At 44.7% G+C, this 27,426-nt stretch overlaps 1 protein-coding gene across 1 annotated transcript in view; it reads right to left on the bottom strand.

Annotated features, from left to right (window-relative positions):
- The window catches only part of cbx6a (chromobox homolog 6a), a 28,350-nt gene extending 2,937 nt beyond the window's left edge, over nt 1–25,413 (bottom strand). Inside the window, exons 1-10 of the mRNA XM_061829224.1 lie at nt 25,145–25,413; nt 23,305–23,348; nt 23,099–23,164; nt 21,015–21,081; nt 20,146–20,514; nt 8,308–8,471; nt 7,510–8,233; nt 4,152–4,524; nt 2,225–2,466; nt 1,219–1,398 (exon numbers count right to left, since the gene is read on the bottom strand). Coding sequence (XP_061685208.1) covers nt 1,219–1,398; nt 2,225–2,466; nt 4,152–4,524; nt 7,510–8,233; nt 8,308–8,471; nt 20,146–20,514; nt 21,015–21,081; nt 23,099–23,164; nt 23,305–23,348; nt 25,145–25,213 — 2,298 coding nt within the window. The 5' untranslated portion in view covers nt 25,214–25,413. The remainder of the gene's footprint in view (nt 1–1,218; nt 1,399–2,224; nt 2,467–4,151; nt 4,525–7,509; nt 8,234–8,307; nt 8,472–20,145; nt 20,515–21,014; nt 21,082–23,098; nt 23,165–23,304; nt 23,349–25,144) is intronic.
- Between the last annotated feature and the right edge of the window lie 2,013 nt (nt 25,414–27,426).

The raw sequence follows: 27,426 nt of genomic DNA, 5'->3' as shown, positions 1-27,426 counted from the left end.
AGATTAAGAATGAGCAGGTTAGCGATGGACCAATAGAAAGAAGCAAATGGGTGGACGTGATCCAGGACACGTGAACAAACGTCAAGAAGACTCACGCATGAAATTAAGCAAATAAGTTTTCATTTTGAAAACTTAATGAACTTAAAGCTTTGTACTCGGACTAACTTCTAGAGAATTTTCCAAATTGAGCCCATGTCAGAACCGGGTGTCCGAGACAGATGGGTGCGGTTAAAATTCAGTTTTTTAATGTCTGTGTGATCTGCGGGCATGAAAACAATTTGATCAACGTTCAGAGATTTGCCTTGAAAAAATGGATGTCAGGGACCATTCTTATGTCACTTGCACATGTCCAGACTCAACAGTTAGCGCGCATGAATGTTTTTCATTTTCAGCATTTATAATAGTGTCGTATCATTTTAAAAAAAGTCCTCCTGTCAACAGTTCAAAATGATATGATGCTGCTTTTCTGGTCCTTTTCAGTTCTGCCACTCACTACCGTTACGCTAGTCTTCACTAAACTGGGAAATTCGCTCCATCGCATCCATCGGTTTTTAATCAGACAACGGTTGTCTCTCTAATTACTGCGCAACCAGCAGTAGTTTCCGTCCCATGACATGTTTGGAAACCTGGATGAGGTGATACTAAAAATATCGACCAATGATTAAAACAGTTGCTATGTTTTCAAGTTCTTGTCCTTAGGATCATTAATTGAACCAAAATGAGCAGAACAGAACAGGATCCGTCTTATTTCCCCTCGTTCATCTCGAGACCTGCGCAAATGTGCGTGCGACTTTCTATGAATAACTTGGATGTCTTTGGCTTCCTTCCATTTCATTCACAGTTCCCCGCCCGCGACATGTTCTTTATAACAACCGCCCGGAAGAATGTACTCGGTGCGAAATTGGCGGCCTGTTTTCGCTCGTCTTCCAGCGAACGTATGCAGCTAGAGAAACAAGGTCAGATTGGAAATGTAGAAATGCATCGAGAGGCGAGCTCTTTAGAGAGGTTTCTTCACGGTGTACATGGTCTAATAGCCACACATCCTTCCAGCTCCGCAGAGATGCTTGATCCTCGAGAACTGATATGCTTTAGAATTAAAAACAGAAGACGCAGTTCCAGCTGCGACTTACCCCGCATCCAAAGTAAAATAAAATAGCCTTCAGAAGAAATCCATCGATATAAAACTTCCAAACAATCTCCCCATCCTCATCTCATTACCTGCTCCTGGCCCAGGATGAGGACCCCGCCAGGTTTTATGGGATGCCAGGCAGCCAGTCCTTCCCCTCGCCCCTTCATCTTGCCGCCCTGGTAGGCCTTCCACACGCCGTCCCTCAGGGTCCAGCTGACGCAGATGTGCTGCCATTCGTCCTGGGGGAGGGACAGCGGCAACTGTGCCACCTGAGGGTGAGGTTGAGGGTGCGTTAGCTTTGCGGAAACTTCTATGCAGAGTGGTACGTTGAAGACCTTTGAGGTTTGTCAGAAAAGTTCCAGAACCGGTGTCACAAAAGACACATTTCAAATTACAGACTTTGGATTTTCGCCTTCGTTATGGGCCAGACGAGCAACCAGCACATCACCAAAGAGATCTTGTGGCATTAGCTTCTTTCTGGCTGCTCATGAGACCCTTGGCAACTGATCAACCTCCAGACGAAAAGAACACCGGCGTACTGATCCGACTTTCCCAATCTAAAGGGGGTCTTCAAGAGGACTATTTTGAAGACGTGGATGACACCAAGTCGGTCGTGACGTCAAAGCTGCGGAGGATTCCGGAAGAATCCTTCTCAAAGCGCGTGAATGAATGGCAAAGTAGTTCTGGGAACCTATATTAGACTCCATTTTGAAATTTATGATTTGAAATATATGATTTGTGACCCCTGTCCTGCGATTTTTCTGACATCTCTTACACCAAGTAGGCTTTTCACAAATATCTTGACCTGACCCTAAGACTTGAGCACGATAGCAAACCGGAACTGGTACCCTGCAACTTTTTGTGAACAAAGTACTTTTCATTTAGATGTTCTGTGACTGGTTTTGGGCATTTGAGTCCAAATGTTTGTGTTACTGTTTGCCAAGAGTGACCCGTGAGTAAATATTAGCTTCTCACGTAGTTAACTGCTAGCTGCCAAACGTTTGCCACTTCAATTCGAAAAGGTAGACTCTCAGCCGAAGCCTGTACTGACCAACTTTTTGCGACCGAAGCTTGACGCAGGATCTGGAACAGTACCTTATCGTTGATGAGCAGCTCCACGGGGTTGTGAACGCCCTGCAGCAAAACCAGCTCGTTGGGCTGTCCGGGCACAGAGTAGGAGAAGGGCGTGCCGATCCCGCCTTCCTTAGCCTTCAGCCACACGCAGGCGGTGAAGGCATACATCTCGGTTATCTCCTTACGGACCAGGCCATACATGTAGTTGGTTCGCATGGGGAAGGACAGCACAAAGCCCTCGGGGAAGGATGGCTCCGTGAGGGCTAAAAGAGAGAAGGACACGGACATAAGAGTTAACGAGCGGAAAATGGGGACACTTGTGAGCGGTTACACAAGGATGCTGTTGTTTCTTCAAGCAAGAGCTCCACTAATGATCGGCCTCTTAGCTGCGGTAGCGCCTCTTGGGGAGCTGAGAGAATGTAAAAGCAGCATGAGACGGATGAAGGATGACGTGCTGCCGCGTAATAAAAAGAATCCTCAGCAAGCAACGGTTAAATAAAAAAGTATTTTGGGTCTATCGTGAATAATGCGTGCAGAGCCAAACTATTTTTTTTAAAGTCTCGTAACCATGAAGGAAATTAAAAATTTGCCCTTGACTGCTTTTACTACGGGAAGCCTGCTCAATAAACAGACGATTTAAGTCTGAAAGTGAGAATTCAAGCTGCTCCCATGAAGTGAGTCTACATTTTGTGTGAACGGTTCTTATTTGTCTTTCTGTGAAATCAGTTCAGGGTATACCCCGCCTCGGCCCCAAGTCTACTGGGAAAAACTTCCAATTTCAAGTTACCAAAATGGTTCCTTGTCCTAAATAAAGAAAATTGGAGCGGTGCAATGCTTGTCATGAGCAAGGCTGGGGGCGTGGCCTGGCCACTGCTCTAAGCGGTTTCATCTCTGACACCCGTCGCCGGTCACAGCCCTGTCACATGAGGCACTGTGATTAGACAATGTATTTAAGTTGGAATTTTGTCACTATGCTTTCCCGCAGCCAGGGTTACTCCGCCACTGCGCCATTAAATCCCAGTCACGCTTTGGGTTGTGCTCTTTAGTTTATTCATAGTTATCGGACATCGTTTCTCGTGTTTTGGATCCTGCCTTCTTGGACTGTGTTGTCGTGCACAACTTTCATTTATAATAAAACCCACTGAACATCATGTCCTCGTCTTGGAGTCCTGCATTTGGGTCCGCCCGTGCACCGCTGGTTTGTGACAATGCCCAATTAGAGCATTATACAGCATGTCTGCAGTGTTTGACAATTAACAACTTTTTGGGCTATAGGTGTCCAAACTATGGCCCTCTGGTCATTTGCGGCCAACGGTGCAATTTTTTTTAGCGAAATTAACATGAGAAGAGGCCTCGGTCATTTGCATGCATTGTACGAGTTACTTTCCACATCAAGTGACCATGCAGGAGAAGACATTCCTTGTTTCCCACTAGTCAAACATCATTCAATAAGATGCACCCCAGAACCCGTAACTGTTGGTTCCATTTCCTGCTCCGTGTGGGGGGCGTAAAGCAGTTGTGGAAAACGAGGTCGGTTTTGTTCCGATTACTCTCGTTTTGGTTATGATTCTGGATGTCACTCTGCTGCTGCTCAGTACAGGGCAGACCAATTCCAAGGCTGCTAATCTTGTAACTTTTTGCATCATCAGCTAATTGGCTCTTTGCATTCTTTGATTTTTCTGGATGTGGCCCTTGGAAAAACAATTTTTTAGACAACCCTGTTCTCGGCTTTCTAATTAAATTTACTCAATTCCATGCTCTTCTTTTGACAGTGAACAAAATTATCAACAATACACAAACAATTTAGACGTTGGACGTAAAGGAGCCTTTTGTGTTCGTAGAAAAGGTTTTGATTTCAGCTTGTGAAAAACGGGAGGTCCAACTTCCCAAATGTATTTATATTTTTGTTCAGTGTATATTCAGCCACCGCCTTGTACAGCTGACTCACTGTGCTCCAGTTCGCTGACGCGGTGATCGGCGGTGTCCAAACCCTGGTTGAGCTTCTCGTACTGGCCCTGCGTCTCCTTCCTAATGGCCTGCCGTTCCTTCTCCAGCATCTTTATTTTCCTCTCCAGCTCGCCCTCCAGGTCCTCCACCCTCCAGGGAGCCTTCCCACGACCGGGGATCCCCTTGGGCAAGGGCTTGGAGGCGTGAGAGCCGGGACGACGGGCCCCGGGGCCTCCTGCCGCCGGACCCGGGGGAGCCGGGTTGACGTTGCCGGTGGGCGGCGTGGGTGGTTTGGTGGACACCGGGATGCTGCTGCTGCTGCTCGCTCCGGTAGACGTGTCAGTGAGGTTCAAGGCAGCCGGGCCGATCTCTGCCTGGAGGAGGACGGAAAAATGGATTCCAGATTCCAGTAACAGGCTCCATAAATACACCACAAAGTCAAACCCAGTTCACTTACAAGTTGTTCTGCTCGCGGAAGAACTAAAGTGCATACATTTGTTTCAGGCTCAAACGCTCAACCAAGGTGTGAAACAATTTTCTTTTAATCACAGGCCACATGCTAGTTATGGTTTCCCCTCACACTTTTTAATTGAATTTTATTCATTTATCACAGGCCACATGCTAGTTATGGTTTCCCTCACACTTTTTTTTTTTATTAAATTTTATTCACAGATCTTATTTTTTCATTCGTTGGCATGCTTCTCTGCCAATGTTCCCCCTAAGCTGCGCACCTGCGCAATTGCGCACTTGTAGCGCACACTCTGTACACATGAAAACTGATCCAGGCAGTGAACAACACCCTGACCTTTTTTTTTTTTTTTAAAAAAACACGGGCAGCACTTCCTTGTTTAACTGACAACCCTCATAATTACAAACACCGCCCACCACCGGTGCTTTAGTGAGACGCAGAGCAAAGACAAGTTAGACATGCTGCTTATATTTACTCTAGATAATAAAGGCAAAAGTAAAAAAAAAAAAAAACCGCTGTTGCTTTAATGAATGTCGGAGTATGTAAATAATAATAATAATAATGTGGAAAAAGTGGTAAAACTGGACAAGATTTTCTGTTTTTCTTGCGTAAAAAAGGTCTGGTCTGAAGCCAAAGTGGAAAGTGCAGGATGAGATGGTGTATAATGTTAAAATTCCACCTTAGCGCAGGGCTGATTGAGGACGAAAGCAGACAATACAGTGCACAAAAAGCTAATTCTGTATTTTACAAATAGGAGATATTAACCTTAAAACTGTTTGGTAGCATCATTCAGCTTTCAACATGCATTGCTCAAGATATTTTGTAAGCAATAGTTCAGTTTTACATAAAAGAAAAAAAAGACAGGGATATCATTGTGGGCTAAAAAAAAAAAGAAAAAGTTGGATGCAACATTTCAAATTTATAGTTCATAGTTGGCTTGGTATGTATTTGTATTGTAATGTATATTTTTGTTTGTTGACATTTTCAGTGTAAGTTTGCAAAAACACAAAATTGTTTTTAAAAATGTTCTGATGGGAATGTAATTTGAACCTTTTAATGTAACCATATAACTTCACTGGATGACACTGACCACAGTGCGTACATCTGATGTTGCTCACAATGGTCAAAGGGGGCGCTCACGGTCTTAGTGTGGGAACGTTGTTCTCTGCTCATTTTCATGCTAATTATCACCAGTTATGCTTTCCGCTATATGCCGTTCACATTAGCATCTGCTAAAAGCAAAACATTTATTGGTATCTGTAATTGATGTTTAATGAATCATATCGCTCAAAAAGTTCTCGGAAGCCTGATTCGTGACTTCGTTGCAATAAATTTCTGTTTCCTGTGCTGTGGTTACCAGACTTTTCCTTTGGTTATCATTATCTGGCAACCCAGTTCCACAAAACACATTCGCCGAGTTTGTTAACGGATCTCAAACGTCGGTCCCAGCTGTTCTTTTTCTACATTTCCAGCTCTGTGACCCATATCCCCCCCCCCCCCCATTGACAAGAATAGAAAAGACACTTGCCTAGATTGATTGTCCGAGCTCTTCGAAACATAACGGGCACTTTATATCCCCGAATGCTGACTTAGAAAGAAAGAACTGCAGTGAAGTGTTTCACAGAGAAAGGCCAATAAATAGCAACAGAGTTGCTGAGGCAAGGATTGTGTGTCCGGGATGCAAATTGACAGTGAGAAGGACAACCTTGGAACCGTTTATGTATTTCTAAGCCTGACTCTCCCATCTCAGCCCACACACACACACGGGCTGCTAAGAAGCTGACCTCTTCTTTGCTCAACCTGGCCAGCTTCATCTTTTATTTATGTGTCTATATCCTGCATGCGGAGAGAGGAGAGGGAGAAATACTGCTGTCACAGTGTTGGGGGTGTGGGGAGTGGGGTGGGGGTGGGGGGGGGGGGGGAAACACGTCCTCTAAAGTCACGATTTGGTCAAAACGGAGGTTTGAGGTTTTATACACTTACTTGTTTTCCATTATTATTGTTATAGTTTAAATAACATTTTCGCAAATCAATTAATGCTATTTTTTTGATTAGTGCAATATGTCTGTTGTTGTAGTTTGGAGTGGTTTAGAACCACACTAAAGAACATTATTTGGGCTTTGGGCCCACGTCTAATTCTACAGAGCTTCAAAATAGCAATTTTTTTTTTGAAATCAATGAATCTCCATGATCTTTGTAGATTACCCACCTCCTGCGTTTCTTAATTTTGTTACAAGCACTTGTTCATTAGTCATTGAGAGCTTAACTAAAGCTTATTTTAAAAATATATATAAATAATTGTTGGATTTCACTTTTACGTAGACAAAATTGATCATGCCTTACCTTTACAGAACTGAAAAAAAAATCCAGGCTTTATTTAAATTAAAATTAATCAGTCTTTTTTTTTATTGCCAGTCACCAATATGTAATGTAATAATTGTGGGAGTAATTTTCAGTGGAGTACGAGTTCTATATCAGACTACAATCATCTGAATATGTATCAAAATGTAACAGTATGTTAGTATTAAATGCATGTTATGAGATAACTTTATCAATGTCATGTTTTTGCAAGTTTATTTTACACATTTCTATCCCTCAAGGGAAATAGTTCAAAATAATTTATTGTATGGAAAAAAGCAATAGGACACTTCAGAAAATTGTTAACCTAATAAATTTCCAATAACAAATTGATCAAACAAGAAGACTACGACCTGGACCTGGAACTTTCGCAAACACATTTGTATTTTTTTTTTTTTTTTTTAAATCATAGATTTTGTGACATTACATTAAAAATGACAGGATGAATGTGCTACTATGTCAACAAAAAGCTTTTTTGTTTGTTTGTCATTTGATTTTCAAATTGGATTATTAACCAACATTCTCCACTGACCTCCAGCTTCTCTATCCGGTCTTTCAGGTCCATAATGGCCCGGGCCAGCTCCTCCACGGCCCGGGCCGTCTGCAGCTGCGCCGCCGCCGAGGAGCTCACGTCGTCCCCGGCCATCACCCGCCGGTTGCCTCTCCAGACGCCGACGTTCCGCTCGGGTCCGGGCCTCTCGCCGTCCTCCTCCTCCAAGCCGCTCTCGCACTCGCTCAGCTTGCCCGTCAGCTCCCGGATGGTCCTCTGGTCCATGAGGATCTGGTCGTTCTGCTGCATGACCATCTGCCGGAGCTCCTCCGCGGTGGTACGGAGGAAGGTCCACTCCTCGTCTGCGAGGGGGTCGTCCGCCTGCGGCTGCTGGCCCGCGTCTTTCCCCTTGCAGTCACCGAGCGGAACCGGCGTGCAGATGAGTCGGCTGTAGCTGAGCAGCTTGGACGAGCCTCGGCCAGTCTCCCCGAGGTCCAGCTCGTTCAGCGCGTGGAGCCCCAAACCGCCTCCGAGTCCGTTCCCTCCGCCGTAGGAGTCGGCGCCGTGCAGAGCGCCGAGCGGACCGGCGTGAGCCACCGCGGCGGGCCGCTCCAGGGGCTGGAGCAGCGTCTCCGATGTCAGGGTGCCGTTGTCGCCCAGATTCGCGGCGCGTGTACGGGGGTAGACGCTGGCGAAGATGCAGATGACCGCGCCGAAGAAGGCCAGCGCGCCCGCGCCCACCAGGACCACCATGAACTTCATCGTACTACAAATGGAAAAAAAGTAATCCTCTTAATATCACATGGACGAAAACCAGAAGCGTGACAAGAGAAGATTCACTTCGAGGACGTCCCCCGCTCTGTGGGACCGAGCAGCCTGGATGCTCGCTGTGTTGTTGCTAAGCTGCTTTCTCCTCTGCGCGTTGCCAAGGAGACCGGGAGGAGGAAGGGGAGGAGCCGAGTCGAGTGCCTCTGCGTCAGTCGCAGCAGGCTGGCCGGCGTGAACTCGCAGCAGTAATGTGAGCAAACATCGACGCGCGAGCGTGCGCATGTGTGTCAAAAAGGGGGAAAAAAAAAAAAAAGGTGAAGATGAAATGTCACAATTTTATGCTTGTGGAGTCAATGCAAGGCAGCATAGGATACTAGTGGATGGCACATCTACCTTGCACTCTGGAGGTCCCAGTTCGAATCTCGGGTACTACTAAATTAGGGGGGTTAAACTTATGTTTTCTCTCGGAGGGTCGTGACTGTAAAAATCTTACTTTTGTAACACTCTTTTTTGATTGATAGTGTACATAAATATCCCCGTATTTAGGATAAGATGAAGAGTACTTTAAAGGTCTACTTGTGTTGTTGCACCCTTTGTGTTCTCATATCCATTGCTTAGTGGGTAACAACAGCACCGCATCGATGCTAATTGTTAGCTCATGTGGCTATGGAGTTTCGCGTTGTATGTGTATGCTTTCAAATATTTGAGGGCATGTCGCTGCTTTCAATACCATCCATTAACCATCTTTGCAGCTTATCCTCACGAGAGTTGCAGGGTATGCTCGAGCCTATCCCAGCTGTCAACGGGCAGGAGGCAGGGTACACCCTAAACTGGTTGCAGGGCACATCAAGACAAACAGCCGCACTGACAATCACACCGAGGGGAAATTTAGAGTGTCCAACTAATGTTGCATGTTTTTGGGATGTGGGAGGAAACTGGAGTGCCCGGAGAAAACCCACACAGGCAGGTCTGGGATCAGAACTGTGAATCCAACGCTTTACCAGCTGAACCGCCGTGCCGTCCCTTTTGAATGTTAGTGTACACAAAATGTCCCCGTATTTAATGTTTTTAATAAATTGGATTTGGAGAAAGCAACTATTTGAGAACACATCTAGTCCAATTTATGTCAAGAAGGAAGTTTTGCAAAAATAAATGCTTAAGGATACAAATAGCAGGAAGGATAAGATGGAGAGTATGTTAATGGTCTACTTGTGTTGTTGCACCCTTTGTGTTTTTATAGCTTTCTTACTGGGTAACAACAGCACTGCATTGATGCTAATTGTTAGCTGAAGTGGCTATGTAGTTTCCCGTTGTATGTTAGCAATATTTGAGGCGCTTTAAATACACAATAAGTAATTCTCCTTTTATGTTGACTTTGGGCGGCATGGTGGTGCAAGCTGGAAAGCGTTCTACTCCTAGTTCTGAGGACCCCGCGTTCAATCCCGGCCATCCCTGTGTGGGGTTTGCAAGTTCTCCCTGTGCCTCCGCTTTCCTCCCACATCACATCCCAAAAACATGCGCCACCAATTGGAGACTCTAAATTGCTCTAAAGTTCCAGGTGTACCCCAGCTCCTGCCTGTTGACAGCTGGGATAAGCTCCACCACTCCCGGCGACCCTTGTGAGGATAAGCGGCTAAGAAAATGGATGAATGTTTACTTTGAGAGTAACCTTCAGCTGAGAGTGAGAGCAGTAAGCACCTGGAAGGCCCTTTTTTTCCCTACTTCTTGTGAAGTGAGTCAAGTCAGCTGTCACCATACACGCATGTCAAGTTTACGCTTGCAAATCAAAGGAAAAAATAAAAATGTCAGATTGACAGCTCGTATCTCGAAAAACCTGCTAATCGGATCACTTGTATCTCAAGGCGCCGAAACCAGAATGTTTGCTTTCAGGTCTTGTATTAGATCTCATTCGTTTGTGTACCTTATGAGTGGATATATTTCCTCGGTCAACAACATCGGTATTGTTTCTTTGCCTCCACACACCCGTGACAGAATAAAAACTGGAAGCGGGGAATCATTAAACATTAATGGGCCACATCCACGGTTCGCAAACAAAATGAAAGGGAATAAATCAATCGTTTTGCTTTGTTGAACGCCAGTGGGAGGGGGGGGGGGCACTTAGCGTATATATGAGTAAATATAGCAGAAAAGTTGCACAAAGTGAGCCGGAACTAAAACGAAAGCAAACCTAATCCCGATGCTGCATAAGCGCGCTAATGCGTTATCCACATTACACCAACAAACTTAAAACCAAGCCTCGTTGTGTGATCAAAGTTTTGAGTCCTAATTGGACAGCATGAAGGTCTTCATTGATTCTAAGAGGGCCTTGGGAAGTCCTTGTGAGGTTGCTAACAGCGAAAGAGACGCCGAGCCCGATTCTGTATTCTGTTAGGCTGGTTTACGGGGGTCTCAAGACTGCAGTCAGGGGTACTGCACTCCATCTTTACTGTGTTTTAGCCCCAACATACTGTAATACTCCGACAGGTACCCCGGAAATCCGGTCCTAAGAAAAAAAAATGGGACAGTTCAGGATATTTGTTGATGCTAAAATGGGTACGCTTTCGCATTTTGGCAGGCGAGCGGAGAACAGAACAGTTGAGTGACTTCTTCTTCCAGTAAGCCAAAGAACAGCTTCAGGGTCACTTCAGCACAGTATCGGAGAGTTCTGTTTTTCTGCATTCAATATAGTCAGGGAGGAGGCTGGAACAGATTCATGGCATTTGCCTTCATTTCAATGGGGGAATCGTCACAAAACAAATTAAACTCGTATCTCTGGACCCCAGCACTTGGTGGAAGCAGGCGCCGAGACGACAACAATTTAAGCTTCGTATTCCAGTCGTAAACTGCTCAAAACGAGGCTTTACGGCGCTGTACGCCACCAGAGCGTTGATAAATAGTTCAACCTGCAGCCTAGATCGCGGCTTAATCTCCAGAGGTGGCCGACATTATGCACGCACTCGAACAGAAGTGGGCCACTGATGTCACTCCAGGGGACGACTTTAAATCCGTGTGAATTGTCAATAGAGGGCACAGCCGGCAGCCGTGGGAACTAAGTGCTTCTGGTGTCATACGAAATGATTTTAGAGCAGGAGTAACGCTACAGAAAAGATAACCTGGTTTTCCATGGAACCAGTGTTTTTTGATGCAGCTCCAATCTGATCAGAGGCCACCGCAGCCCAACAGCGCCACACTGTGGAACATTGAAAAACTTCTGGGAGGGTAATGCACTTTACCAATTGAGTTATTAAACTAAGAAACTAATAAACCCTTAAAATAAACCCCCCTCAACCCATTTGCATTTTTGGGTTTAGGTCTGGAGACTGACGAGGCCACGCCAGAACCTTGATATGCTTCTTAGGGAGCCAGTCCTTGGTTTTCTTGGCTATGTGTTTCGGGTCATTGTCATGTTGAAAGACCCACCCACGGCCCATCTTCAATGGTCTGACTGAGGGAAAGAGGTTGTTCCCCAAAATCTCACAATACATGGCTGCGGTCATCCTCTCCTTTATGCAGTGCAGTCGTTCTGTCCCGTGTGCAGAAAAACACCCCCAAAGCGTGATGCTACCACCCCTGTGCTTCACGTCAGGGATGGTGTTCTTGGGCTGGAACTCATCATTCGTCTGCCTCCAAACACAGTGAGTGGAAATATGACCAAAAAGTTCCATTTTGGTCTCATCTGACCATAAAACCTTCTCCCATGACTCCTCTGTATCGCCCAAATGGTCATTGGCAAACTTAAGACGGGCCTTGACGTGCTGGTTTAAGGAGGGGGAACCTTCCGTGCCGTGCGTGATTTCAAACCATGATGTCTTAGTGTATTACTCCTGTCATGTAGTCCTGGGCTGATTCCTCACCTTTCGAAGGATCATTGAGACCCCACGAAGTGATATCTTGCGGGTCTCCACTCCGATTGAGATTGACCGTCATGTTTAGCTTCTTCCATTTTCTCATGATTGCTCCAACAGTGGACCTTTTTTTCCACCAAGCTGCTTTTCCAGCCGTGTGGAGTTGTACAATTTTGTCTTTGGTGTCTTCGGACAGCTCTTTGGTCATGGCCATGTTACAAGTTCGAGTCTTACTGATTGTATGGGGTGGACACGTGTCTTTATGCAGCTAACGACCTCACACTGGTGCATCTGATTCAGGATAATACATGGAGTGGAGGTGGACTTTTAAAGGCGGACTAAAAGGTCTTTGAGGGTCGGAACTCTAGCTGATACAGATGTTCAAATACTAATTTGCAGCTGTATCACACAGATAAATCTTTAAAAACCATACATTGTGATTTCTGGATTTTTCTTTTCAGATTATCTTCCTCACAGTGGACATGTACCTACGATGAAAATTTCAGACACCTCCATGGTTTCCAAGTAGGAGAACTTGCAATATAGCAGGGTGTTCAAATACTTATTTTCCTTACTGTATGTTTTATGTGCTTGCCCTGCCTAAGGTAAATATAGCCAAATTGTACTGAGCACCCATGATAGGGAAGTGTGTGGTACTTTTACACATCGTAAGTTCCATTCCTGATGTCATGGATGACCTTGGTTCGACTTCTGAAATTTGGACTTCCAGAAATCAGGTTGAATTCCCAATTAAGAAAAAAAAATACAACTTCACGGTCTTTCAAATGTAAAGGTCACACTGTATCATGATTGCAGTTATCAGTTGCAGTTACCTTTCTCAGCAGTCAAGTCCAACTGGCACATTATCTTTGGATCATCAGCACAAACCACTATGTCGCACTCAAGCTCTTGCCCGAGACTGAGATCGTCTCCTATTTCCCCTGTACAATTTTAAAAAATAGATATGCTGTTTCTTCAGTAGTATTTCATACTGTGATTCCATCCCTACCTGCAATTTGTCTCAAGTAGGCATAGACAATCAGCGAGAGCCCGGTACCACCTTGTTACCAATACGCACCTGTAATGACCCCATTTTTAGATAGACAGGTGTTCAAATACTTATTTGCAGCTGTATCACACAAATAAATCTTTAAAAAAAAAAAATCATACATTGTGATTTCTGGATTTTTATATTACCTCTCTCACAGTGGACATGGCACCCGCCATGAAAATTTCAGACTCCTCCATGATTTCTAAGTGGGAGAACTTGCAATATAGCAGGGTGTTCAAATACTTATTTTCTTCACTGTAGTTTTTTTTACATGGGCACTTACCTGTACGCTAACACGGACAACGAAAGGCGGTGGAATATGCTTTCATATCAACGAGGAATGAATGGTGCACAGACGTTACAGAGCTCAGCACATACTGCAGGAATTTTTGTTAGCTACAACAACCTAACTATAAAAAACAAGACTGAACTAACCATTTACGAAGTGTCTTGAGCAGACAAGTGTCCGATGCCACTCACTCCTCCATGATTTCTGTCACATAGAATAAAAGATCAAGGGCACAATACTGCACCTTTGTGACGCAGTCCTGAGTCCCATGATGCGTGTATGCCATGTCGCCTAATAATCAGTCTGGGCTTGATGTGCTGTCGGTCGCGTCTTCAATAAATGCAGTTAGAAACATAATTTAGTCCACCTTGCGTATGTATGAGTAACGGAGCTCAGGGATTAAAAAAAAGTGGCCGCCGTCCGAGGCACGTGAAAACAACCCATTTGTACATATTACTGCGGTTAACGTCAAATTTCAATTTTAACCGAGCCTTCACTTGTATGGCGCTTCAGCGCTGTCCACTCAATTCACAAACTGAGGATGCAGCATTGGGACCAACTTGGACTTCAGTATCTTGCTCTAGGTCACTCGTGCCCAAGGGCTATTAGATAACTCTTCAAGTGTAGAGTATTTTATATATTTTTTTAAAAAAAAATCAAACTGCTTCTTGACAGCCTTTTAATTTAAACTCTCAGAAAAGGAAAAACACAAAGCAACAAGATTTAACAGGTAACATGACAAGCAAATATATATCATTTGTACAATTGAAAACATGCGTCACCCGTGTACATAATTCATATACGAGCAATGACAGAGCCTTCTGGTTCAAACCCACACTGAATTGCATCACACCGAGCAGAATTATGCATATTTCGAGAATGTGGGAATACAGTACAAAGAACACGAGGCCTTAAAAAGCATGTTTTATTTTAAATCAATAAAGAAGGATCCTTCCTTTAAAAAAATATTGCTAAATATAGCACTGGACATTATATAAGAAGCAAACCATTAAAAAAAGGGGGGAAACACGGCCAAAAAAAAAATACAAAACACAAGCCCTATTTTGTAGAAAAATAGGCCACTGAGTCAAGTTGTGCTACCCTTTGTGACAAAACAAAAAAAAAAGGACAAGAACACCTAGAAGCCTAACACCTTGGTACACTTACACTGAACTTCAACCCACAACTTAAACATAGCAGAAATATACGGAACTCGGAAGAGCTCACACCAAAAAAATCATTAACTTCAAAAGACCTATTTGTTACTTCACGCGGCCCACTTTTGGAATGAGTCCTCCCGAGCGAACCTTTTGAGTACTGACAACAGTGAAAGCCGTTAAGTATGCAGAAAAAACAAAGCGCTTTACATCTTGAGTATTCTTATTCATGCTTAAGTTGTGGCAGGCTAACTGTAAGTGGTTTTTTTTTTTCCTTTTCAGAGCTGAGGCGAGGTAAAACGGCCGTCGCCCGCAGTGCGGCTAGGGGTGAACGGAGCAGCTATAAGGCAACGTATTAGGGGGGCTCTGTAATACAGCGGTACCTCTACTTATGAAATTAATTTGTTCCGGCGTTCGTTTGACGTTGGGCGACTATGCGAAAAGAAGGCAAGCAAAAGGCATCGTGGGGGACGGAGGAGAAGGCCGAGAGAAAATATACGCACACAACTTAATTTCACTCCAGTTTCTTGGGGCTCTTGGTGAAGAAAGATGAATAAACTTGCAAAAAACACAAACTCAAAACTCACAAAAAATTTGTACTCTACCCATGTGCGCAAAAGTGATTCGGTGACAGTCGAGTGTCCCAAGGGAAACGAAAATCATCATGGGTATGAGATGGACGTCCCTCCTAGCCAATGGGATAGCAGGAATATGCTACGGCGATAGCCAATGGGAGAGCAGCTCTATCGCACCATACAAACCAAGACACAGGAAGTGGATCATGGGTAAATATTGACATCCCTCCTAGCCAATGTGATGCCAGGAAGATGCGACAGTGATAGCCAATGGGAGAGCAGCTCCATCGCACCACACAAACCAAGATACAGGAAGTGCATCACGGGTAAAGACTGACATCCCTCCTAGCCAATCTGATGGCAGGAAGATGCTAAGACAATAGCAAATGGGAAAGCAGCTCTTTTGCGCCACACAAACCCAAGATACAGGATGTTTACGGTCGGTGGAATTTGGGGGCTGCGAATTCAGCGCCTATTTTTGCCTTTCGTATCCTGCCTGAATTTTCTTCACAACTGGAGACAATATTTTTACGAGGCGGCGTTTTGTAACCTGAATTTTTTGTTTAAACTAGAGATGTTTGTAAGTAGAGGTACCACTGTACTACGTTAACATGAATGTGTCAAGGTCTGAGGAGGTTTTGACTCAGCATAATCAAGAGGCAAATAATTGTTAAGGATTCAAGAAAAACCTGAGTTGTATTTAGTGGACAAACCAACCCAAGAGAACTGGGTTGAAAAGCAACACAGTAAAACATACGGCTAGCAAAAGACCCATCGGCATAGTGTTTCGGGCATGTAGCAAGCGCAAACGTGCACTTTGTACTTTTCAGCGATGAACGTCAGTCCACTACAGGCCCTTTTGCAAAGCTTCTTCAAGTCAGGAATAAACGGAATGGTAAGAACACCAAGTCGTCCCGCCTATATTCCTCTCGGGATGGAGGTCGCTCCCTGACCTAGGCGGGACGACGGCTGTGTAAATTAGCAGCGCATATGGGGTGCGAAGTTTCACTCTTGAGGCTCTCCCGCCCTGATGCCATGCTTTTTGATCGCAGTCCATGTAACCAATTGTCTGGTTCCAGGATGCAATTACTGTACAGCAGGGGTCTCAAACTGGGGACCTGCGGGCCAATTGCGTCCGTGAGACAATATTTTGTGGCCCCCACCTTAATATGAAAGTTGAATGTTAGCGTGGCCCTCGAATTTTACAAGAATGTCATTTTTTTGTAGTTTTGCACACGTTTTTCTCACAGGCGGTGAGCCCATGGGAAGGGGGACCCATGTTACCCTTTCGGGCTGTGCCCGGCCGAGCCCTATGGGTGCAGGCCTAGCCACCAGGCTCTCGGCATCGAGCCCCACATCCAGGAAAAAAAACGGGCTGTTCGGTCCCTGTACGACCGCTATCAAGAGTTTGGTTCGCATCGCCAGCAATAAGTCGGACTGATTTCCGGTGACAGTTGGACTCCGCCATAGCTGCCAGTTATCTGACTTTGTTCACAACTTTTATGGACAGAATTTCTAGGCGCAGCCAAGGCGTAGAGGGTGTCCGGTTTGGTGGCCTCAGCATCACATCTCTGCTTTTTGCAGATGATGCGGTTCTGTTGGCTTCATCAAGCCCTGCTATCCAACCCTCAGTGGAGTGGTTTGCAGCCAAGTGTGAAGCGGATGGGATGAGAATCAGCACCTCCAAATCTGAGACCATGGTCCTCAGTCGGAAAATGGTGGCGTGCCCTCTCCGGGTCGGGGATAAGATCCTGCCCCAAGTGGAGGAGGTCAAGTATCTTGGAGTCTTGTTCACGAATGAGGGAAAAATGGAGCGAGAGATCGACAGAGTTATCGGTGCAGTGTCTGCAGTGATGCGGACTTTGTATCGGTCCGTTGTGGTAAAGAGGGAGCTAAGTCGAAAGGCAAAGCTCTCAATTTACCAGTCGATCTACTTTCCTACCCTCACCCATGGGCACGAGCTTTGGGTCGTGACTGAAAGAACAAGATCCCGGATACAAGCAGCCAAAATGAGTTTCCTCCGCAGAGTGTCCAATCTCTCCCTTAAGAGATAGGGTGAGAAGCTCGGTCATCCGGGATGGGCTCAATGTCGAGCCACTGCCCCTCCGCGTTGAGAGGAGCCAGATGAAGTGGCTGGGGCATCTGATCCGGATTCCTCCCTGGTGGGGTGTTCCGGGCATGTCCCACTGGAAAGAGACCGCGAGGGCGACCCAGGACACGCTGAAGAGAATATGTCTCTCGGCTAGCCTGGGAACGCCTCGGGATCCCTAAGGAAGAGCTTGAACAAGTGGCCGGGGAAAGGGAAGTCTGGGTATCCCTGCTGAAACTACCTGACCCAGAGAAGCGGTAAAGAATGGATGGATGGATGGATGGATGCACACGTTTTTCACATAAGCGTTGTCCATCTTATTTTGTGTTAAAAAAATTACAAAAGACGTTTGAGAAGATGGGATTTTTTTTTTTTTAATTTTTCCTAATTTAAATTGCACGATTGCCCATGTGCACCAAGATTTCAATAGCTCTCATCAACCAATTAATGGTATTATAGAAGTTAAGTTTACTTGCCTACGCTGCTTTCAAAACAGTCACGGACCTTCCAGACCTTGACACATGGCATAGTTACTAAACAAGAGTCACAGATATCGTCAAGGCAAGGGGGTGGGGGGGGTCGACAAGGACGGCCATAACTTATAAAGTCTACCGATGCTGCTCGCGAGTCTGCGTGCATACAAACACTCGCTTGTACTTTGTGTATACTGTATATGCGTTGAGGGTGAAAGGCATTAACGAATTATTAAACATAAACTAGAGACGCAGTCAAGTGCATTTCATTCATTTACCTCGCTGTACTGTGTGTTCATTGCGCAGACACGCCAAAATCGTAAGGACGTACTTTTGAAGAAAGTCGTCAGGGCGGGGCAGAGGCTTTGGTTTGAAACGCTCCTCCGCAGGCGATTTCTTTCACGTGCTTCACAAACGTTTGTCCAAGCGCCCGCGAACGCGTCGTAGCTGGACAAGTGGACCAAGTGTAGCCACGTGGCAGGTGGGACATAGTAGCTGCCATATCATTCAAAGTACACAATTTAATATAGGCATTACGCTGGGTGGAGTTTCATCGTGTTCATAGTAACAGAAATCTTCAACTCTTTTAATAGATTTAATCAACACCTTCATTGAGGTATTAATGTAGCGATACAGTATATCTATTATTGCAGCTATCGCGCTGCAATGTTGACTGCACCTAATTTCGTATAGATTTTGTGTAAAAATATTGAAAACGGCTCACGAGATGTACACCGCTGCAAGCTCTCCGTGGCATGTCCTGCTTTTTTGGTGAATCTTCAAACAATCATCAAATTTTGATGGCTACTGTAGAGGACATATGCAAATGGGCTTGGCAACTTGGTGTCACGTACCCATCTCGGGTACAAGCTTCTGACTGGGGGACATCTGAACAAAGTCACGTCCAAAATGTCTGTCTTTCGCTTCAACTTTAAGGCATGGTCCTCTTCCGATTCTCCCATCTTCTATCCCTTATGCTCAGGAGTGCTACAGGTAGCTTAAAGCTGGCATCGAGGATCCTTTCCAATGCATTTTTACATTTTTCAAACAATCTATCTATCCTCCAAGTACTTCCGGTTCATCTCGCTCAGCCAGGACAGGAAAGGTCCTAAGCAAAAACGAGAATCCGAAGAGGTCCCATGAGTACTGAGTTCCCCCCCCCCGAGTCCTGTCATGATAAAAATGTGTGCCCAATTTTGTGAAACTGGTGGCGCGAGTTAAAATCTTTCCAACATTTACAAGGAGCACTACTGGGTGCCTTTTTTTCCCGGGTTTTCGTCATCAACTCCGTTTCGAGACCGTTGAGGCCCTAAAGGCAATTCTTTTATCACAACAATTCAAGCGAGTTCAAGATCTCCGCAGAAACGTAGATGAACCCCGTTTATAAAATTACGGCGAATCTTCTAGTGCATGAGCAGGAAATCAAGTTGAGTTAGAAATGGGATTGCAGTTTGTGGTGCTTAAGATTTAACCTATTAATACAGGCAGTTATAAACTAGTTAGAACAAAACATTTTGGGCATGAATTACTCACGGTTTTGGCCAGTTCACATCAAATCTTGGTCCAATGTCCTGCAAATATCAGGCGATTACTGTATGGTTAAATTAATACCTGGCAAAAGAGAGCTTTCGTAAAAGCGGACATTGGACATGGGAAGGTGATATTCAGTGGTGGTACCACGTGACTTGCTTCAGTGGTGATACCCCCTGACTTGTTATGGCTTGGGCGGAGGGGTCTCTGGGGTATCGGGGATGGCGCAGGGCGCTGGGGAAGCGCTGCCCTCCGCAGAGACGGGTGAGGTGGGGCCCGAAGCCGGAGAGGGGAATTCCTTGATGGTGACGGTGACCAAATTGGTGGTGACATCGGTGACCACCACATCTTTGCAGCTGGGTCCCATTTGCGGATGCCAGTCGGGGTCACCCTCGGCGGGCACCCTGGCTTGTTCTGGAGGGGCGCCGCCGCCTTGGGGCAGCGAGGCGCCAGGGCCGTCGCCGGCGTCCTCGCCGGTCGGCAGGATGGGCGATACGGCGGGGTTGGCGGGAGCGGATGTGGGGATATTTGGAGATTCTGCCGGACTTTTGCCGGACTGTGGCGGTACAGTGGAAGGTGACCCAGACTGGGACGGTTTAGGGTTCCCGCTGGAGGGGGAAGGAGGTACGCTAGCCCGAAAGTGAGATGGGGCTGGATGGGTGTTCCTGGAGTTGCAGGATCCGGGTTGCGGGTGAAAGGACAGCGGGCCCCCGCACTGCAACCCGAAAGGCTTCCCGTACATGGGGAAGCCGAGCATCTTCAGCGGGGGTTGGAACGGTCTGTACGGAGCTTCTCCCTTCTTCCCGATGATGCGATTGCGGGAGGGGAGGTTCTGGCGCCCCCCCGGGAGACTCCGAGAGCCGCCACCCGTCGAACTGCCCCTACCCGGCTTGTCAATTACCTTCAGGTTGAGGATGATGCGGCCCCGCTTGACCTCGCGGGGTTTCACGCGGCGGTTGAGGATCCGCACCGTCTCGGAGAACGGCGAAGCGTGAGGGCGGGACGGGAAGGTGCCGGGCCCGGCGAAGGAGGACGCCATTGGGTCGGAGCGGGGGAGGGGGCGGCGGGACATGCGATGGCAGCGGTGAATGTCTTTCTTTAATTTGTGGGTTGCAGCCAGGGAGCTGAGCTTCGGGGATGTGGGCGCTAAAGGGTGAGGTATGGAGGAGGCGGAGGTGGAGGAGGAGGAAGGAGTCGCTCGGCTGGATGTGGAACGCGATGTCGCTTGCCGGGATTTAGTGCATCGAGTGCTTGTTTCTCCTTTTTGAGCCTGGAACAAAAAAATATTTCACAAACTTTGTTTGGGATTAATCTACTGCAAAGGGTTAAGGGTTTCAATAAAATCCAGAGACTTTGTGGGGTAGGAGTATAAATCGAGTGAGTGGTGGTCGTAATTAATTTACTAGATTATTTTTTTAAAAAAATCGCAAGACTGTCAGGAGTTTGAGTAGTGACTTTTAAAATAAAAGACTGGGAACCAAACATACGTCATTAAGGTTGTGGATGGATATTGACGAAATGTTTGGTTCAGTTCTCTTTCAGTAGTTTAGCAAAACAATGGCGGGCTTTTACAACGCGTTATCCATTTCACCGTAAAAAGAAATACAGGCGTGAACCGGATCAACAGAAAAGTCAAAATTTGCCTTTACACAGATACATTTAATTCAATAATGTTTATTATTGTAGTTGTTGTGGGAATCTCATCGTGTTGTGCCATGCGTGGATTATTTTGCTTTTGGATTTGTGGTTCAGTGTCTCATCTTCATTTACCTTTATCGCAAGGTTTTTGGGTTTCGGACCCCGCTTTTTTGGCCCGCTGCGTTCCTGCTCTCGTTCCCTGAAGAAGTAAAAAAAAAAAAGAAAAAAAAACCAAACAATTACTAACATCTGAGCACATACAGTACAGTACTGCCCTGCCCATTAGCTCTCCACAATGCTTTACATTTCCATATATTATGGAAGCCCGACCAACCCAATATACATAACTTCAGAATTGAAATAATGACTCTGTTTTTTTTTTGGTCTAAGCTAAGGTTGCTAGCTAACCACACACATTTACATTTTCCCACACTCATGGGAACCCAAGGGGGCGTGGCCTTGTGAGTTTCATCATCAAATCATCAATTTTATTATGTATTATACTGCCCCCTTGTGGCCTAAGCAGGCATACTAAAAAGACCAGCACAATACCCATTGAATTTTTATGATGCACCAACTTATTTTTAAAATTTTATTTATTAATGTATTTCATTATGAAATCCAATAGTGTAAAGTGCTTCTTTTTTCTTTTAAAAATGTATCTATTCAATGTATGAAAATTTACATTTGTTTTTTTTAGGCTCCTGAAAGCAACTATTGGCATTTCCTTCATTTTAATAATCAGTCCCGGCGACTATTAATTATGTAATGAAGGTAACACATAATGCTTCCTACTTATTAAACCCTTACCCCATCTGTAGTTGAGTAAACAAACATCCCAGGGCAGTTTCTTGTAAAAAAAAAAAAAAATTCATTAAAAAAAAACATAATTGCAAAGACTGTACGCTTTTGAGCAGATAAATGCCCATGCAAATACCATTTGCAAAAATATATTAATACATCAAGGCCTGCCTTTTAATAAATGCTCACCCACTTCTGCAGTACAGTAAATAAGCTTCCCCTGCTACTTTCGAATGTGGAGCTACAGCCATTGCCAACTCCCATCAGCAGTTGAGCAAACAAATGTCCCTGGATACCCTTGACTGTTTCAATATAGTATCACATTAAATACACGCCTACATACGTCAGTATAGAGCTCGTGCACCTACGTCTTAAAATCGCGTGACTTTTGTTTATGTCGCCATATTGCTTGTCTAGCAAAGCATTTTTCAATGCTAAGTCGGTTGGAGACGACATGAAAATATGTCTTATACCACGACACCCAGTCTTGTCCGATACCTTTGGACATGTAGAAGGTGAAAATAAACGAAGGTATGTGGAAAAAATAGATGAACTCAGCATAGAGGACCCGTATTTAATGCTGAAGTTGATGTTTTCGCCGATAAGAAAGTGGAACGTTAACACGCTTCCGCTTGTCTTGAACAACTGGATATACACATGGATCTGGTGAGAAAGTTGACGAGATTTACACGGAAAAGTTTGAAAGCGTAGAAAAGTCTGGACACATATGAATACTTTGTTGCTGGATCTGTTCTCATCAGGAATAAATCCTGCATAGTGACGGTTTTGACGGCTCGCTAACACGGAAGCGTTCGGCCGCACGTTAACCTTTGCTGGAATCCATCGATCTTTTCAGATGGTATTCAATACAAATTACAATATTTATATAAATGACCCATGGTTTTACACAAACTCTCATTCATTAACTATGATTGGGAAAAAAAAAAAAGAGGACGGAGTCTTCTCCATGGAACGTACACAAAAGTGATTGCGGCCACACTTAACCTTTGTAAACCTCTGCGATGCATTGTTCTCAAATGAACCAACTTGGCATTATAAATTCTTCTTGGTCATTTGAGATTCAGAGGAATAATTCCTACCTGAAATGAAGCGATTGCTACACAGGCGTGTGCATATTTTGGTTGGGGCACCATCCATCATGTTTAATTGCCGAAATCGATATTTTCTGGTCTTTTCAGCTGGTATTGCCGAGAATGATCTCTTTGAATATCTGTCTCGTTTGTTGTGACAACCAACAGCACAACGAGTCTCAGGCATTGTGATTATTCTGCTCCGGTTCAACGTCCCCGACACTGTCGAGGAGCTCTTTTTGACCCGCAATATGGCGCCGTGAAAATAGTGACGTCACGTGCATGAGAAGGATTCAAAATAATCCCATGATGTCATCCACTCACTTTTGCTCAAAGCCTAGTATCAGCCTGTCATCCAGAATATTCTCCTCCGGCTCCCAAGTGCTATCCCTGAATGAGCACAAAAAACACATGAAAAGAGGACACGTCTCATCCCCCCCCCCCCAACCCCAAACAAAATACAAAAATCTATATTAAGACATTTAAAACAAGGCTTCAGTGCACACGTGACCATGCGAAGCAGCACTTACTTCATTGCCCATCCCTTCCATTTCACCAGGTATTCAAGTCTTCCCTGCAAAGAAAACACAGGATGCGTTCATGTTCTACTCGGGTTTGGTGATTAATCGATATTCCTGATTAATTCCTTTCTTCGTCAGTGTGCTGCTTTTTGTGTGGAACAGTCCCTCCTATGATTTAAAAGAAAAATAATTCCAATTCATAGTAGGGACTCACCAACAACTTTGTTCAGACAAGTATGAATACAAATAGGGCCTTGCATTTGAGTACTTGCCGATGATTGTGATACTTTGCAATGCCATTAAATCTTGCATTTTTATTGGAATTTTTTATTTATTTGAATCTACTATTTTTTAGAAATATTAACTTTTCTTGAAAATGGCTACCCGGTTGGTTTCACACGATATGATACTTTCGCCAAGAGGTACATGTGCTGCTTCTGCTAAGCACAACAGAAAACAACAACAACAACAATAACAACAACAAAATAACATCCTGGAAAAACTGCAGAAATACAACATTTTTCATAGAGTGGACTGACTATATACCACCCAGTATCATATTTACGTTCATGTTGCTTCGGTGTCTGTTTTATAGCATGAAATCAATTCTATTATCAAATCAAAATCATTTATTGTCATTATATGCTGTGCATTCAACGAAATGATGAGTGCTTCTCCACAAGGTGCAACAAAATGGAACAAAAACCGAAGAACATCGTAGGTAAAAAAAAAAGACAAAACATCAAGGCACAGTTGTTGCTAAAATAAATAAATGCAGCAGTTGCAAAATATTACATTACATTATGTTGTTGTCATTGCCTAGTAATATGGTACTTGTTCATGTGAATATACAATGTGGACTTATTTGTAAATAGTTTTACTGTAAATTTAAAATGGTAGTGTCATTTTTTTTAAATCTGTTACCTAATAGTTGACAAAACTACTACAAATTATTTGTTAATATTCATTCAAAAAATGTGTTCACTAATTAGCAATGGAAATTCTTGATAAAAGTGAAAAAATAAATTACAATTTGACACACAAACACTGTTGAACATTTTAACCCCGACTTCAAGAATGTCATGTTTTTAAGGCATGACACCAAAGTATTTTGAAAGTACCAGTGCACCATACACATATGTACTCGAGTGCAATAACAATAATTACAAAAAAAAAGTTTAATGATAAAGCATCAGTGATTGCAAAGTGTTTTTTGGACAACAATGAGGCGGATTTGAGAAGAAAAGATCCGGGAACCACATATGGTGAGAAGCTCAGTGAAAGTTTTGGGCGAAGGCCATTCAAAGGTCACCAGATGCCTTTTTCGGGTGGGGGGTGCTACCGGTTCATTGCATCGACCTGACCCTTGACCCGAGCCTGACCCTGGTATTGTTGAGAGACTTTTCACTGATACTACTGATCTCATGGGCACTAACCCAAGTTGAAGTAACTACCGAAAGACTTCATATAGAAAAGAGTCACGTGTAACAATTTTTTTTTAATAACACTAATGAGTAAAGTGACATCAAGAGACAGTGGTATGCACGCCCACTGTGGCCGTGTAGCTTTAGCTACAATTTGCTAACCCATAAATCAGGCCCCATTTTAAAAACACCTCCCGTCGGCCCCATTCTTTCACGAGCAAGGTTCTTTTGTCCTTTTTTTTTTTAACTGCTGGGCAAAAACCCTCAAAAGAGCAGCAGGGTCGACTGTCGCAGCTAGCTTAGCATGTAGCTTAGCAAGCCGGAGGCCTCCGACCGACGCCAGAAAGAGAGAAGAGACCCCCCCGGGGACGGACGACTTTCCCGCGGACAACATCTGTCAAAACGCGGTCGAGGCGGAGGCTCACCTTTCGGACGCGGCGCTTCAGTATGGCTTCGGCGGCGAAGACGCGGTCGCCCATCGCCGAGAGCTCCATCCTCGTTGTCGTGATTCCAGACTACACGGGGAGGTTCGGCCCAGCTGCTCGGTTCGACCGCGGCCGCCGAACTGTCCGCCGCACGCACGCGCGGGCTCGCGCGCACCCTTGGCTTCGGGCTGCTGCTCTGGGTCACGTGGTCGAGGCCAGCCCCCCTGGTCGTTATGGTAACGAGGAAGACTTCGCCACGATTACTGTTGCTACAATATGGTTTCAGATCAAAAGATGAATATGAGACAAAAGGTTTGGAATTCCAGCTTTTGTTTCATGGTATTTACATCTAGACGTGTTCAATAACTCAGGACAGAGAACCTTTTGTTTGAAGCCACCCACTTTTCAAGTGAGCAAAAGTATTGGAACAGACTATTATTAAACTATTAAACTTAAAGGGGAATTCCAGTGCTCCGCATGAACAATGTATCAAATAGGTCATGTAATATGTACTCTATTTTGACAGCATAATGTTAAATCCTCTCTCATTTAATAGTGTTTTGAGAAGATTTTTATCGACAATTACGAACTTTCAGGGGCGCTGCCATTTTCGCAAGTCACATGATTTATGTGCGCGGATGTGACGTGTACCGTGCCGCGGCAAAGGCTTGTTTATATGGGACACCATTTATGCCCAGCGCCGATTTCTCGTATTTATCCTCATCAGATGAAGAAATAGGAGTATCGGTTGATCGGGAAGATGGAGGAATACTTCCATACAGATTTGAACCTGTGGCTGTAATTAATGTTGAATATTCGGATGGTTCTTAATGCCGAGTCTGACTACTCGGAGCCCTACGCCCAGGACATAAGTGTGTAAACAAATGCCCCCGGGAGCTCCGGTGCCGGCGTGCTTCCAGGCAGCGGAGGCCGTTAGCCCCGGACACCGAAGCTCGGCTAAAGGCCTCCGCTGCCTGAAAGCTCGGCTCGCAGGCCCGCCGCCGGAGCTCGCTCATCAGACTCCACGTCATTCCCATCCAAAGAACCATCCGCGGCTGCCGGCCCGGAGCTCCGGGAGCCTTTGATTACGCACTTATCTCCCGGTCGTAGGCCTCCGAGAAGTTAGACTCTGCGTCATTCCGCCTGAAGAACCATCCGAATATTCAACATTTGCAGCCACAGGTTCAAATCTGTATGGAAGTATTCCTCCGTCTTCCCGATTAACCGATACTGCTATTTCTTCATCAGATGAGGATCAATCTGCGAATTCAGCACTGGGCATAATGTAATCGAGCCTTTCCTGCGCAGCTTACACGTCACATCCGTGCACGTAGGTCATAAGACTCGGGAAAATGGCAGCGCCCCTGAAAATTCGTAATTGTCGATAGTCATCTTCTCAAAACACTATTAAATGAGAGAGGATTTAACATCACATTGTCAAAATAGAGTACATATTACATGACCTGTTGGATACATTGTTCATGAGAAGCACTGGAATTCCCCTTTAAAGTGAATGACATTTAATATTTGGTGATACTGTAGAAACCTTACTTGCAGAGACCATTTTAAGGTTGTGGCCCATTGACTTGATCAGACATTCTTCATTTTTAAATGATTTTGCACAGCTTTACTGTAGCCTCTTTCAGTTCTCGTTTGTTTCTGGCGGTTTCTCTCTTCAGTCTGTTCTGCTCTTCAGGAGGTAAATTGCATGCTCTATTGGGTTAAGGTCCGGTAATTGACTTGGTCATTCTAAAACCTTCCACTTTTTCCCATTCATGAAGTCTTTAGTTGTGTTGCCATTGTGTTTTGTCTCATTGTCTTGCGCCGCTTGATTAGTTTGGACGAATTCTGTTAAATTTGCCAGAGAAAATGGTTTTGTTGACATCAGAATTGATTCTGCTGCTACCATCACATGTTACATCATTAATAATGACTTGTGAGGGCGTTCCAGAAGAAGCCATGCAAGCCCAAGCTATGACATAAACCTCCACCATACTTCACAGATAAGCTTGTGTTTTGGATCATGAACTGATCCTCTTTTTCTCCATACATTGGCCTTTCCATCACTTTGGTAGAGTTTAATCTTGCTTGCGTCAGTTCATTAAAACTACTCTTGGAAATTGTCTTTTCCAATTGTGCCAAGCATATTCGCATGTATTACTAAAAAAAATAACAAAGAAATATTAAGCGGCTAAGAAAATGGATATTATTTTGTTGAGCTCTTTGTCACATGTTTGTGAATGAAATTGCAATTTACCGTTTCGGTTTTCCAGGCTTAGATC

The sequence above is a fragment of the Syngnathoides biaculeatus genome, chromosome 9 (genome assembly GCF_019802595.1).
Source record: "Syngnathoides biaculeatus isolate LvHL_M chromosome 9, ASM1980259v1, whole genome shotgun sequence".
Lineage (NCBI taxonomy): Eukaryota > Metazoa > Chordata > Actinopteri > Syngnathiformes > Syngnathidae > Syngnathoides > Syngnathoides biaculeatus.
This window is presented reverse-complemented; position numbering and strand designations above follow the sequence as displayed.